This window comes from Antechinus flavipes, chromosome 5, assembly GCF_016432865.1.
Source record: "Antechinus flavipes isolate AdamAnt ecotype Samford, QLD, Australia chromosome 5, AdamAnt_v2, whole genome shotgun sequence".
NCBI classification, from domain to species: domain Eukaryota; kingdom Metazoa; phylum Chordata; class Mammalia; order Dasyuromorphia; family Dasyuridae; genus Antechinus; species Antechinus flavipes.
Window position 1 is genome coordinate 220,593,359 of NC_067402.1, and position 14,495 is coordinate 220,607,853.

The 14,495-nt window shown below is 33.3% G+C and overlaps 1 protein-coding gene across 1 annotated transcript; it reads left to right on the plus strand.

Moving 5' to 3' along the window:
* Positions 1–3,431: 3,431 nt before the first annotated feature.
* LOC127537955 (olfactory receptor 6C2-like) lies at positions 3,432–4,370 on the plus strand. Its single transcript, XM_051961327.1, has one exon. It carries the CDS (start codon positions 3,432–3,434, stop codon positions 4,368–4,370), a length of 939 nt encoding a protein of 312 aa, XP_051817287.1.
* Positions 4,371–14,495: the final 10,125 nt, after the last annotated feature.

Below are 14,495 nucleotides of genomic sequence, written 5' to 3' on the forward strand. Positions count from 1 at the left end.
ATTAGGTGATATTCTCTTACTGCAGAAGGTCCATCTTCTTCAGAGGTAGACTAAATAGTAATCTTCATGGTGTAAATATAAAAGCATTGTCTTCATATCATGCAGTCCATCCAACTTTCAAATAACAATTATTCTATCTTTTAAATATGAATTATGCTTCAAAAGTATCCATTCCTAACTATTCACAAGATATTATGAATTAAACTGTGAGATCTTCTACACCCTAACCAGTTCATTGCAGAAGTTTTGCATAAGTAGAAATATGAAATGAAGGGCATACTATCAGGATATAATGAACTTCTGGGTAGTTATTGGAAAAAATTAAAAGCAAGCTTGGAGGATGGAAAGACACCATCTAAAAGCAATCTGGGAAAGTTTCAGACAACTTTTACCTACTTTTGGATTTTTCTTTGGTTTGGTCATGACATCGAACAAGTCAAATTTTCGTGACTGTTCTCTGAATGTTTCACAGAGAAAGATGTGAACGACACTCAGAAAGGGTGAAAGAATATAACTAATGAGTTAAGGTAATGGGGAAGGGCATAGAAAAGTTGGTACACAATTAAAATAATATGGAAAAGAGAAGAGTGAAGAAAATGAAATCCTAGGAGGGGTTACATTGTTTAGGAGAAAGTGAAGGAGTCTCAAGTTTCTATGAGATGTGAGTGATTTTCTCCTAATATCAATGAAAGTTTGAGTGAGAGTGACAAACAATTTAGTGGTTATCTGTAGATGTTTTAAATCTAGTTGGGATATAGGGTGCTTTCATCTAGGATGGGGTCAGGAATCAGGGGAGCTCCCTGGCCTTTTCTCTGAGCAGTGTTTCCTGTTTTTATAATTGTCCTTAAGCATCTCTTTGTAGTTCATTGACAACATGCTGCACTGCACCTTTCTTTTCCCTCCAAGGAATAGCTAATGTGTTCTATTGTCATGGCCTCCTTGTTCTTAGTTCTATTTCAACCCTTGATTTCCCATACAATTAATTTTCTGACTTCCCCTTTTCCTTCACCATCTTTTCCTGCATTCAATTTGGATACAACCCAATAAAGCTCTGCCTCTCATTGTGAACCTTGGGGGTATATTCTGATTGAAGGTGTTTGCCTGGAATGCAGTGTCTTGCTGCAGTAGTTGTGAGATAGTGGTCAGAATGAGTGAGTTCTGTGAAAGTTATATGTCTAGGTATTATAGAGTATTCATTAGGATGAAATTATTTCTAAATCAAGTAGAGGTGGTTTCTAGTGTGCATCCCTGTTGGATTTCATCTTCCTTGGCTGCATTTCCTTAACACAAGCATCCTTAACCTTAATCCTTTTGGCAGTCTGATGAAGCCTATTTTTCCTTTTTTTAAAGAATAATATATTAGATGTACAAAATAAAATTCTGGTTTACAATCAAAAACAATTATACCAAAATAAAATTATATTCCCCCACCCATTCAAGTATATAAGCCTTATAAAATCTGTACCCTGAACCTTTGAACATAGAACTCCAAGTTAATATTGTAAAGGACTTTGGAATATAGGAAGAGTGGTAGCCAGGGCTAGTGAACATGAAATGTCAGCATTTCCTTAGCTGTGATATTTGAAAAGCTGAGTTCTAAGGTCTGGCAAATCCAGAAGTGGAATGAACTTACACAGAGGGGAATTATTGGTACCAATAATTATATAAGCATCTCATCTTTATTATAGAGTCATGCTTAATTCTCTGTAAGCATGACTGTAATAAAGAAGAGATGTTTGATATGATGTGCTACTGGAAAGAAAGATTTAGACTTTGAAAGAAGGTTAACAAATTCATGAAAATTCCTAAATTATCATGCAATAACATACAAAGAGTGTGGGCTATATTGATAAATGACACTAAGAACCCATTTTTCTAAAAGAATAGTAATCAAAGGAGTTGAAAAATGTTCTCAATAAAGGAACCGAAATTCATCAACAATTATTTTGCGAAAAAATGGTATACTCTCATAATTAAATAAATGTAAATTAGAAGAATGCTGAGATCTTATCTCATAATCTTTACCAATGTTTAAAAAAATTAGCCAATATAGAAAATCTATTCAAAAACTATTGCTGAACATATAAATAGCTCCCAATAATTTGGAAAATATTAGGATCATTATGATAAAATAAACTTAACAATTTGAGGCCTTTGAGTTAAAAATAACATTTCTGAGCATATATCACAAAGAAGTCAAAGACAAGAATACCATAGACATATCAAGCTAATGGTAGTTTTGGTAGCCCTAATGGTTCTAACTATATTTATTTTTTTCTTTTTTAGTATCAAAAAACTGGACACAAGTGAATGTTCAAATGGTGAGGAATTAACAAACAAATTGTAGCTTGAAATACTATTGTACCATAAGGAATTCAGGAAAGAATGGGAAGACCTATATTAACTAAGACAGAGAAAAGTAAGTAGAGTTAATAGGACAATGGTGACAATGATGTAACAAAAACAACCAAGAACAACCAAATTCTGATGAATTATAATGACAAATTTAAACCATGGAGAAAATATGAGACATAAACTTCCCTTTTGGCAATATAGTGGTCGGTGACAGCCAGTACAAAATGAAGTGTCACTTGTTTTTTGTTCATGTGTGGAGTTTTTACTTTGTTTTGTTATGTCCTACTTTTTGTAACTTTTCTTGTTCTTGTTCTTGTTCTTCTTTTTCTTGTTCTTGTTCTTGTTCTTCTTGTTCTTCTTCTACAAAGAAACCAGAATGGCTTATCAATTTTTTTTATCCAGTTAATTTTGCAGATGAATTGAGGCAAATGGGGTTAAGGGACTTGGCGAGGACTATATAGCTAGTAATTGTCTCAGGCTTTATTTGAGGTCAGGAAGATGCATCTTTCTGACACCAGACCTTGCATTCTATCCACTGCACCACACCCTCAGCTGCCTCTAAATATCAGATATCATCACTATATTTGACTTTTTTCAACAATTTGCCTATATCAAAGGGATTCATTGTGACATGTAAGAAGGACTGATGAAAAGAATAAAACAGCATTAAAACTTAAAAAAAATACAAATTTACATAGATGTTTATTCCAAACAAATGGGATGTGGAAGAGAATTTTGAAAAACATGAAATATATGTAGGTGACAAAAGACCTTATAACAACTCTATAACCCAAGATATATTACACTTGAAGTCACCAAGAAGAGCTCATTGCTGTACATCTTCTCATCCAATGGGGAAAAAAGATTCCAAGAATGACCGCTGAGTTTTTCTATTGAAATTATATTGTTAAATCATTTGTGAAACTCCTTCTCAAAACTGTTCTCCCTCTCCTTCTTTCTCTCTGACTTTCCCTATCTCTTGCGGTCTCTCTTACTCCCTTTCTCTTCCCCTTTCTTTCTCTCTCTCTTTCTATCTTTGTTTTGCCTACAGATTCATCAAAAATCAGAGGTCAGGAATGAGGAACCATACACAAATAACATTATTCATACTACGGGGATTGACAGATGATCCATATCTGCAGGTTCTGCTTTTTATCTTTCTATTTTTGACCTATATGCTGAGTGTAACTGGAAACCTGACCATCATCACCCTTACTTTAGTTAATCCCCATCTTAAAACCCCCATGTATTTTTTCCTTAGGAACTTTTCTTTCTTGGAATTGTCATTCACAACTGTCTGTATTCCCAGATTCCTGTACTGCATGTCAACTGGGGATTACACTGTGACCTATAATGAATGTGCCACCCAATTATTTTTTGGTATCCTCCTTGGAGCCTCAGAATTTTTTTTACTGGCTGCTATGTCTTATGATCGGTATGTGGCTATCTGCAAACCCCTGCACTATACAACCATTATGAACAGCCGAGTCTGTAATCACCTCCTGGTGGGTTGTTGGTTTTCTGGGTTGATGATTATCCTTCCACCACTTAGCCTGGGTCTTCAACTAGAATTCTGTGATTCCAACATCATTAACCATTTTGTCTGTGATGCATCACCACTGCTGGAGATCACGTGCTCTGATACAGAGTTTATAGAAAGGATGGTTTTAGCCTTTGCTGTGTTGACACTCATCATCACCTTAATTTTAGTAATTTTGTCCTATGGCTATATTATCAATACTATTCTGAGATTCCCCTCTGCCCAGCAAAGGAAAAAAGCCTTTTCCACCTGTTCTTCCCACATGATTGTTGTCTCCATGACTTATGGCACATGTATCTTTATCTATATGAAACCTTCTGCAAAAGAAGGAGTGGCTTTGAACAAGGTGGTATCAGTGCTTGCAACCTCTGTGGCCCCAGTGATGAATCCCTTCATTTATACCCTCAGAAATAAGCAAGTTATCCAAGCTTTTAGAGATTCTTTCAAAAAGTGTATATTGGTTTCAAAATTATAAGAAGCGATTACCATCTGGATGCCAAATGAATACAAACTGTCTCTCTTGGTTTCCATAACACTTTCTCATATTAAAGATGTTTTACCTATAGACTAGTCATGTTAATCATATTAGAACCATCTCAAAGTTCCTTTTTCTTAGTTTATAGAAATCCCCACTTATCAAGGCTTTCACCTCTCCCATTTTGCAGATCTGCTTGATTTTAACCATCTTATTCACTAATATTATCCTAAAATATCCAATAAACATTCATTAGCCATCTGTTTTGTGCAAAGCTCTTGTTAAATGAATTGTTCAGTCTTTTTAGAACTTGTCTTCTAAGTTTTGTCACAAGCCATAAAAATCCATACAAAAGAAAAAACAACCCCATTTTCAATCTTTTTCTCCTTTATTTTTCAATTTATTTTTATTCTTTCAACTTCTTTTTAAATTGATGATACAGACTTGATTTTATCCCCCAGAACATGCAGAAGAGTTAAAATTCCACAGAAAACCATGAACATGTGTACATAAAGCACTTGAACTGTCCATTCGCTCTTTTCGGAAGGGCACTAAATATGACATTTCTTTAGATTCCTAGTATTCCACAGGATCGTACTCCATCTTTTCCGATATAATACTGGAAAACTCTAGTTTGGATTCTCTTCTCCACTTCTAACAAAGCAAAAAAACTTCGTGCTGCTGAGCATGCTATTTTCTTCCCATCACACCTTCCTTCATTGTCAATGAACGTCAGTGTTTTTCCTAATTAAGCAAGATGCTGTTCAGGAACTATGTGGGTGATCCTCTCACTCAAATAAATGGAATGAATCAGCAAATCACTTTCTTTATCAACTATAAAACTTTCACATTTGGGATTATCAAAAAAAGCATCCAGAAATTTGACAATTGTGACCATGTTTCCTACAGTTTTTAGACTAAATGAGCACAGACCTCTGCCTTGCACATTTAGCTTTGTGCCTCTCTCTTAGTTTTTGCCACTATCTAGGCCTGTCTCCTCTCAGTCTGCTAATAAACTCAAAATGAATACTTATATATACTTTATATATATATATGCATACACACACATACACACACATTAGTTATATATCTTTCCTCTTACACAACCATTTCTGATTCCTGTTGGGGAGAGATTGTGTACCCTTTCCAAAAATTGAGACAACATTGGTAAGTTTTCTGAATAGGACGAGATAAAAATGTAGTATAACAATAACAACTGCTATTGAGCTCAGAGGAGTTGGGATACTCATCTTCTTCCTTTGATTATGGAGCCACTTTCAATTCAGAACCCTGGAACATATAGTCAGGTTAAATCCTGAGGTGACTCTGTCCTTTAAAAAGAGAGATCAAACTTTTTTCTCAGATTTGTCACATATCTCTATTCTCTATCTCTATCTGAGCTGTCTCTATTTCTTTAGAATTCCAATCCAAACAATAATTTAAAATTTAGTTTTGCTTCCTGTCTAGGATTTCCAAAGTGTAGCAGGATATAATGTTATTGTAGTTTTTGTTGTTCCTCCATTTTCAAAGAGGATCAATGATACATGGGATGATTTTTTGACTTGTAAATGCATAGAATTTAAGTGAGATAAAGCTGCACAAATTTGTCAACCTCACTCTGTCTTCCAAAGTCACTGAAATCCAGTGTCAAGATGAAAGTCAAGATGATTGGTGGTGACCTGAGAGGCAGTGAATGATCTTGGTATGTTTGATATCTGACTCAACTCTTTACTTAATAGTGCCCATTTCTGTTACCTTCATGGACATTGGAACAAATTCTTCTTATTTTTCCATTCCATGAGGGATGTCTTTACATGCAGAAAATAGACTCTCTCCTAATTCATCAGTACTTTTGAGGTTCATGGGTTGCCATTACTCTGATTTAGTCCATCTGCCCACATAATTTACTGATTTGGGACTACTGTGATCTTATCCATGATTTTCCACAGATCCTCCAAAGAGGATCTCCCCAAGCCATCTCAGTTTGGCTGATGTAATACCCATTCATTGATGAAATCTAGCTAAGAATAGAGGCAAAGAATAGTGTCTTTTACCTAGTAAAAAAAAATCTAATCTGAGAGGGGAAGGCCCTAAGGGTTTCTAGTCAAAACAGTAACAATTGCTATTTAGATTCACTCTGAGTCAATCAAGTTCCAGCCAACTGGGGCTTGACATGGGACCTAATGTTAGCCATTCAATGAAATTCAAAATAATTTGGGTTTAAGGCAGGGACCTTAAGAAGAAAATTTATCTGGTAAACCCCAAAACATATGGGGAGTTTTCAGTGATAAATAATGTTTTTTGGACAAAGCACCCATACTTAATGATATGATACTCAATGTGGACAGAAGGAATGGTAAGACAAACAGACAGACAGACAGAAAGAAAGAAAAAAGGAAGGAAGGAAGGAAGGAAGAAAGGAATAAGGAAGGAAGGAAGGAAGGAAGGAAGGAAGGAAGGTACAAAAGAAAGAAGGAAGGAAGGAAGGAAGGAAGGAAGGAATAAGAAAGGAAGGAAGAAAGGAATAAGGAAGGGAGAGAGGAAGGGAAGAAAAAATGAGAGAGGAAGGAAGGAAGAAAGGAATAAGGAAGGAAGGAAGGAAGGAAGGAAGGTACAAAAGAAAGAAGGAAGGAGGGAAGGAAGAGAGATGTGACAGAGAAAAAGAGGGGTCCATGGAGGGAGGTGCAGAGAGAGGAAGGGAAGAAAAAATGAGAGAGGAAGGAAGGAAGGAATAATAGAAGGGAGGAAGGAAAGAAAGAAAAAAGGAAGGAAGGAATAAGAAAGGAAGGAAGAAAGGAATAAGGAAGGGAGAGAAATAAAGAGGAAGAGAAAGAGGAAGGGAGCCAGAAAGTGAGGGAAGGAGGAAAGAAATAGGTGTGTTGTCCAATTCCAATGCGGCAGCTCTACTCACAGAGGTTGTTGTTTATCCTTTTTTCTCAAAGAGGATCATGACATCAGGGAGGTGATGCCCTGGCACACAAGTGACTTGGATACATGTGAGATGGATTGGACAAAGTCACCAGCTTCACTTTTTCCTCCAGAGCCATCTGAGTCCAGTGGTCAAGCATAGGTCAGGACAACTGGAGATAACCCTGGATGTATTGGGAGACCTTGTCCTTGTTAAATTAAGGTTATTTTTTTTTCAAGTCTCAGTTTGACTGAGACAATGTAAATTCAGTGATTAAGGCTAGGTAAGAGTTGAGGCAAAGAAGGTCTTCTTTTACTTATTCAATTTTATCTACCTATCTCTATCTCTAGCTCTAGCTATATAGCTGTACTTACTATGCTTATTTGTCCTTTGTTTCTGTGAGATATAGAACATCATCATACTTAGGTCCAAATCTTTCCATATTTTTCTAATTCCAGCAATTCATCATTTTCTACACCCCAGCAATACTCCAACCTTATATTGTTTAATAATTTTAAATAGCCTAGAGCAATATTGATTAATATGGCTGACATTAGTTTCCCTATTTTTTTTGATTAAACCTATTTTAGCTTTAACTTTTTCTGAGATCATGATTATTACCCCTGCTTTTTTGCATAATAAATTCTACTCTTGATTTTCATGTTATGTTTGTATCTCTTATTTCTTATCTTCTCCAACTCCTCTGCTTTACTTCTATCCACTACTTTGTCCTCGAGTACTTACAAAGTTGCCTCCCTTATTCTCTACTCTCCCATTCTTTTCCCTTTCTCATTTGTTTCTAAGTTTAGAAGATGTTTGTAACCTTCCAAATATTTATATATTGTTCCCATTATATTCCATTTCCATTAATCTATATACCATTTTATACCCCCTCCATCCTATTGCCTCACCCTCTCATTTCATCATAAATTTAAAGATTTATATTCCCTTCCAAATGCATATGTTATTCTCTCTTTAAGTCAAATCTTATGTGAATAGAGTTCCTGCTAAAAATCCCTCTTTTATTTCTCTCTATTCCCTATTCCTTTACCCTCTTACTTCTTTCTGTATTTAGAAGACTTTTGTAACTTTGAAGACATACAGGTTTTGTTTCCTCTTTAACACTATCAGATCTTCTAATTTCTCTATGTCAGTTCTTCCTCTCACACATCATTTATATAAGATGATTCTTCTTTTTTTAACCTTTTCCCACATGGTTTTGCTTTTGTAGAATCACACCACACTCAGTTCTGCCCTGATTTTCTTTTAAACTATTCAATTACTAATGATAATCTCAGACATATGGTTTTCACTTCCATATATGAAACATAAATAATCTGCCCTTATTGAGATCCTTATAATTAATCTTTGATGTTTATCCTATCTTTTTTTTTTGGATGTTTATGTCAAATTTTCTATTAAGTTTAGTTTGTTTCACAACAAAATCCTGAAACTATGGCAATTCATTGAATATATGTATATTGTTCAGGATTATGCTTAACTTTGTTGCATATGATATTTTCAGCTAAAACCCTAATTCATTTGCTCTTTGATATATAGTGTTCCAAGTCTTTTAATATAGCCATTACTAGAACTTGTATGATTCTAATTGTGGATCTATGATGCTTAATTTTTTTTCTTGTTGCTCATGATATTTTGTCCTTTTGTAATTTGGCTATGATGTTTCCTAAGTTTTACTCATAGGATTTCTTTCAGGTGGTGACTGATGGATTTTTTTTTTTTTTTATTTCTGCTTTCCTCTCTTGTCCTAAAACTTCATATCTATTGTCTTCAATTATTTCTTGCATAATTATATCAACATTTTTAAATCATAACTGTAAGGTAGTCCAATTATTCTTGTTTTCTTGATCAGTTTTTCAGATCAGTTGTTTTTATTATGAAATGTTGCACATTGTCTTCTATTTTTCATTCTTCATATTTTGATTTATTATTTCTTGGGCACTTATAATTTTATGTATTTCCCCTTCTCCAATTCTACTTTTCAAGGAATAATTTTTCTTCCTGACGATTCTGGATCTTTTTTTTTCCAGTTGGCTGACTTTGTTTTCATAATCTTAGTTTCTTTTCTTTTGTTGTTATATTTATTTTTAATTTTCCTTCCATCTCTCTCATTTGATTATGTAAAATTTAATACACTTTGACTCATGAATCATGTTGGGAGAGAAAAATCAGGACAAAATAAACAACTCATAGCATGTGTTAATTTACATATATTTTCCAATGGTTCTTTTTCTGGATGCAGATAGCATTTTCTGACCAAAATCTATTGGAATTGCCTTGAATCACTGAATCACTGAGAAGAACCAAGTCTTGCTAGATAATGCTTGCTATTGGTTTTAGATAGATACTGCTAATTATTTTAAGGAAAGCTCCTTTATCTTCTATGCTCTCTAGTGTTTTCAATAGGAATAAGTGTTGTATTTTTTCAAATGCTTTTCCTGCAATTGAGATAATCATGCAATTTCTGTTGCTTTTGTTATTGACATGGTTGAGTATGGTAATAGTTTTCTTGAAATTGAACCAGCCCTGCATTCCTGGTATAAATCCCACTTGGTCATAGCATATCCTGCTGATAAGTTGCTGTAATTTCTTTGCTAATATTTTATTTAAAATTTTTGCATCAATGTTCATTAGGGAGATTTGTCCATAATTTCTTTCTTTCTTCCTTTTTTTTTTTTTTTTGACTCTTCCTGGTTTAATTATCAGTACCATATTTGTGTTATAGAAAAAATTTGACAGGACTTCTTTACCTATTTTTCCAAATATTTTACGTAGTATTGGAATTAATTGTTCTTCAAACATTTGATAGAATTCACTTGTAAATCCATATAGCCACAAATCATTTTTCTAAGGGACTTCATTAAGGGCCTCAATATTTTTTTTCTAAAATAGGACTATTTAAGTAATTTATTTCCTCTTCTGTTAATCTGGGCAATTTATATTTTTGTAAATATTCATCCATTTTTGTTAGATTTTCAGATTTGCTGCCATGCACTTGGGAACAACAGCTCCCAATTATTGCGTTAATTTCTTTTTCATTTGTCTTGAGTTCTCCTTTTTAAGTTTTCATATTGTTGATTTGTTTTTTTTTTTTCTTTCCCTTTTCTAATTAAGTTAACCAAAGGTTTATCTATTTTATTGTTTTCTTCATAAAAACAACTCTTACTTTTATTAATTAGTTTAATAGTTAGTTTCAATTTTGATAATATCTCCTTTGAGTTTCAGAATTTTTCATCTGGTATTTAATTGGATGTTTTAAATTTGTTCTTTTTCAGCCTTTTTAGTTGCATGCCCAGTTTATTGATCTTCTCTTTCTGTATTTTATTCATGTAGCTATTTAGAGATAAAAATTTTTCTTTAAGAACGACTTTGGTTGCATCCCATGGATTTTGGTATCTTGTCTCATTATTAGCAATCTTTTGGATGAAATTTTGGATTTTTTCTGTGATTTCTTGTTTGACCCATTCATTCTTTAGAAGTAGATTATCTAATTTCCAATTGATTTTTAGTCTAACTTTCCTTGGTCCTTTATTGAAAATAATTTTTATTGCATAAAAATATAAAAGACATTTACAATGTCAGCCTTTCTGCATTTGATTGGGAGGTTTTCCTGCCCCAATCTATGGTCAATTTTTGTGTACTTATCCTGTACTGCTGAGAAAAATATATATAGATATTCCTTTCTATCCCTATTCAATTTTCTCTATAAGTCTATCATAACTAGATTTTCTAGAATTCTATTAACCTCCCCAGTTTCTTTCTTGTTTATTTTGTGGTTAAATTTGTCTGATTCTGAGAGGTGAAGATTGAGGTTCCCCACTAATATAGTTTTGTTGTCTATTTCTTCTTGTAACTGGCATAATAGCTTTTCTAGAAATATGGCTTCTCTACCAGTTAGTGCATATAGATTTAGTATTGTTATTACTTCAATGTTTACAGAACCCTTAACAAAATATACTTTCCTTCCTGATTTCTAGTAATTAGATCTATTTTTTACTTTTTCTTCATTTGACATCAGAGTTTTCCCCCCTGTCTTTTTACTTCAGCTGAAGCATAATAATTTGTGCTCCAGTCTTTTACCTTTACTCTGTATGTTCTCTTTGTGACAAATGTGTTTCTTGTAAAGAATAAATTGTAAAATTCTGTTTTTTACTTCACTCTGCCATTCACTTTTGTTTTATGGGAGAGTTCATCTCATTCACATTCAGTTATGATGACCATCTTTGTATTTCCCCCCACCCTATTTTCTTTCCTGTATATAATTTTGTTCTCTTAGTCTCTGTATTTAGTAGTATTTTGTTTTTTTTTTAAACTTACTGCACCACCATTTTATGTTCTATCACCCTCTTCTTATCTTTTTTCTTTGGGTTTCTGTTTATCTTCTATGAAGCCCCTCCATTTTCTTTCCTTCTAATTATTTATAAAGTTAGATATATTTCTACACCCAAGTGAATGATTAAGTAATTTCCTCTTTGAGCCAAAACTGATGAGATCAAGTTACATATAATGTTCATCCCCTCCCCAATTTCCCTCTATTTTAATATGTCTTTTGTGCCTCTTTATGTGATTTAATTTGTCCCATTATACCTTCCCTTTATTCTTTTTCCACACCCCAATGACTTTTTCTCTCATACTTCAAATCAGAGTCCAAGTACAACCACATCCTCAATCCATGTGATGCCCCCCTCCATCTACTCCAATAACAGATACAGTTCTCAAGAGTTACAGATATCATTTTTCCATTTGGGATGTTAACTGTTTAATCTTGAAATTATATATATATCTATATTTCCCCTGTTTACCTTTCTATCCTTCTTTTGAGTCCTGTGTTTGAAGATTAAATTTTCTGTTTATTTGTTTTTTTTTTTTAATAGAAATGATTGAAGGTCACTCCACTGAAGATCAATCACCTCCCTGAAAGATGATGTTTATTTTCAATCAGTAGTTAATTCTTAGTTGAAAGATAATTAATTAGTTAATTAGTTGATTCCCAGATCCTTTGCCTTTCTGTATATGCTAATCCAGTGCTGCTGAATCTTTACTGTAAACCCTGGCAGATTCTGGATCCATTTTCTACTATTTTTTTCATTCTTTCTAGTTTGAGTGATTCTTGTAATCTCAGAGTTATAGGCATCCATTTTTTTCTACTTTAGTTTTTTAAATTTTTTAAGCTTTTTAACTCTACCCATATTTCCCAATATTGTTTAACATGTTAAATATATGTTTAAATCCAATATATATAAACATATTCATATAATTCTCTTGTTGCACAAGAAAAATCGATCAAAAAAAGAAAGTAAATAACTATGAAAACAAAATGCAAGCAAATAACAACAAAAAAAGTGAGAATGTTACATTGTGATCCACACTCAGTTCTCAGTCCTCTTTCTGGATGTAGATGGCTCTCTTCATCACAAGATCATTGGAACTGGAATCAATCATCTCATTGTTGAAAAGAGTCATATTCCTCAAAATTGATCATCGTATAATATTGATGTTCCTGTGTACAATGATCTGTGTACAATGGTTCTGCTCATTAAAATTAGCCTCAGTTCATGTAAGTCTCTCCAGGCCTCTTTAAAATCATCCTCCTGATAATCTCTTATGAAAAATTCCATAACATTTATATACCATAACTTATTCAGCCTTCTCCAACTGATGGCCATCCACTCAGTTTCCAGTTTCTTGCTGCTACAAAAAGGGTTATTACAAACATTTCTGGACATGTGGGTTGCTTTCCTTCCTTTAAGATCTCTTTGGGATATAGGTCCAAAGAAACATTGCTGGATCAAAGTTGTATGCATAATCCTGAGTGTTTGTCCTTGTTATGTGAATTGCTTTTGTTTGGCACCTTGTAGTCTTTTTTGCCTTGAGACTGTAGTTCTAGTATTTTGCAAAAAGAGTTCTTTGGTATTTTCCTTGCGAGTTATGTTTCCAAAGGCAATCAATGGATTCTGACGATAACTATTTCCCCGTCTCTTTCTAGAATTACTTTTTGAGCATGGTTCCAAATTGCTCTCCAGAATGGCTGAGTCTGTTCACAGTTCCACCAACAATGTATTAGTGTCCCAATTTTCCCACATTCCCTCCAACATTTGTCATTATCGTTTTCTGTTATCTTAGCCAATCTAACAGGTGTATATTAGTATCTCAGAGTTGTCTTAATTTGCATTTCTCTGATCAATAGTGATTTAGAGCACCTTCTCATATGATTAGAAATCGTTTCAATTTCTTCAACTGAAAATTGTTTATATCCTTTGACCACTTTTCAATTGGAGAATGGTTTGGATTTTTATAAATTTGAGTCAATTCTTTAGGTATTTTAGAAATGAGGCCTTTATCAGAACCCTTAAATGTAAAAATTATTTCCCAATTTATTTCATCCCTTCTGATCAATACCACTTAAGTATTAATAAGTAGCCCAAAAAATCAGAAAAAAGGAAAAGAGACTTATAAGTACAAAAATGTTTCTAGCAGCTATTTTAGTAGCAAAGATTGGAATTGAGGGAATGTCAATCAACTGTACAACGCCTGAAAAAATTGTGACATATGGATTGTAAATACTTCTGTATATGAGTGAGATTGTACCTTAAGAAATGATAAGGGATGGTTTCAGAAAATGTGTGACAAGACATATTTTAATTGATGCAAATAATTGAGAAGAACCAGATCATTATAAACCACAACAAAAACATTGTAATCATGATCAACTATGAATGACTTGGTTATTCTGATTAATATAGGGAGTTAAACAGTTCTAAATGATGTGAGTTGAAAAAAAAAATGCTGTGCACCTCTTGAGACTAACTGAAAACATTTGAAATTGAAGCATAATTTCCTCCCTTTTGAGGGGTTTATTTTGTGATTGTGATTGTGATATAGCTAATGTGGGAAAATATTTTTGATAATTTTATGCATTAAAAAAGTGCTATCAACCTCTAGAGACTGAGCTGATAAAATCTGAAACTGGAGTATAATTTTCTCAGTTGGGGGGGCTTTGTTTTTTGATATGGCTAATGTGGGAAATGTTTTTCATAATTTCATGTGTATATATTTTTTCACATATATATAATTTTATTTGTCTTCTCAGTGGTTAAAGAGCAGAAGGAGAAAGAAAGAGAATTTTAAACTAAAAACTTAAAAAAAGAAAACAATGTTACAAATAAATATTAAAATAAAAAAGGAATGTAGAAAAA

Coding starts and splice junctions, on each gene's coding strand:
- LOC127537955 (XM_051961327.1), top strand. CDS start 3,432: ATGAGGAACCATACACAAATAACATTATTCATACTACGGGGATTGACA.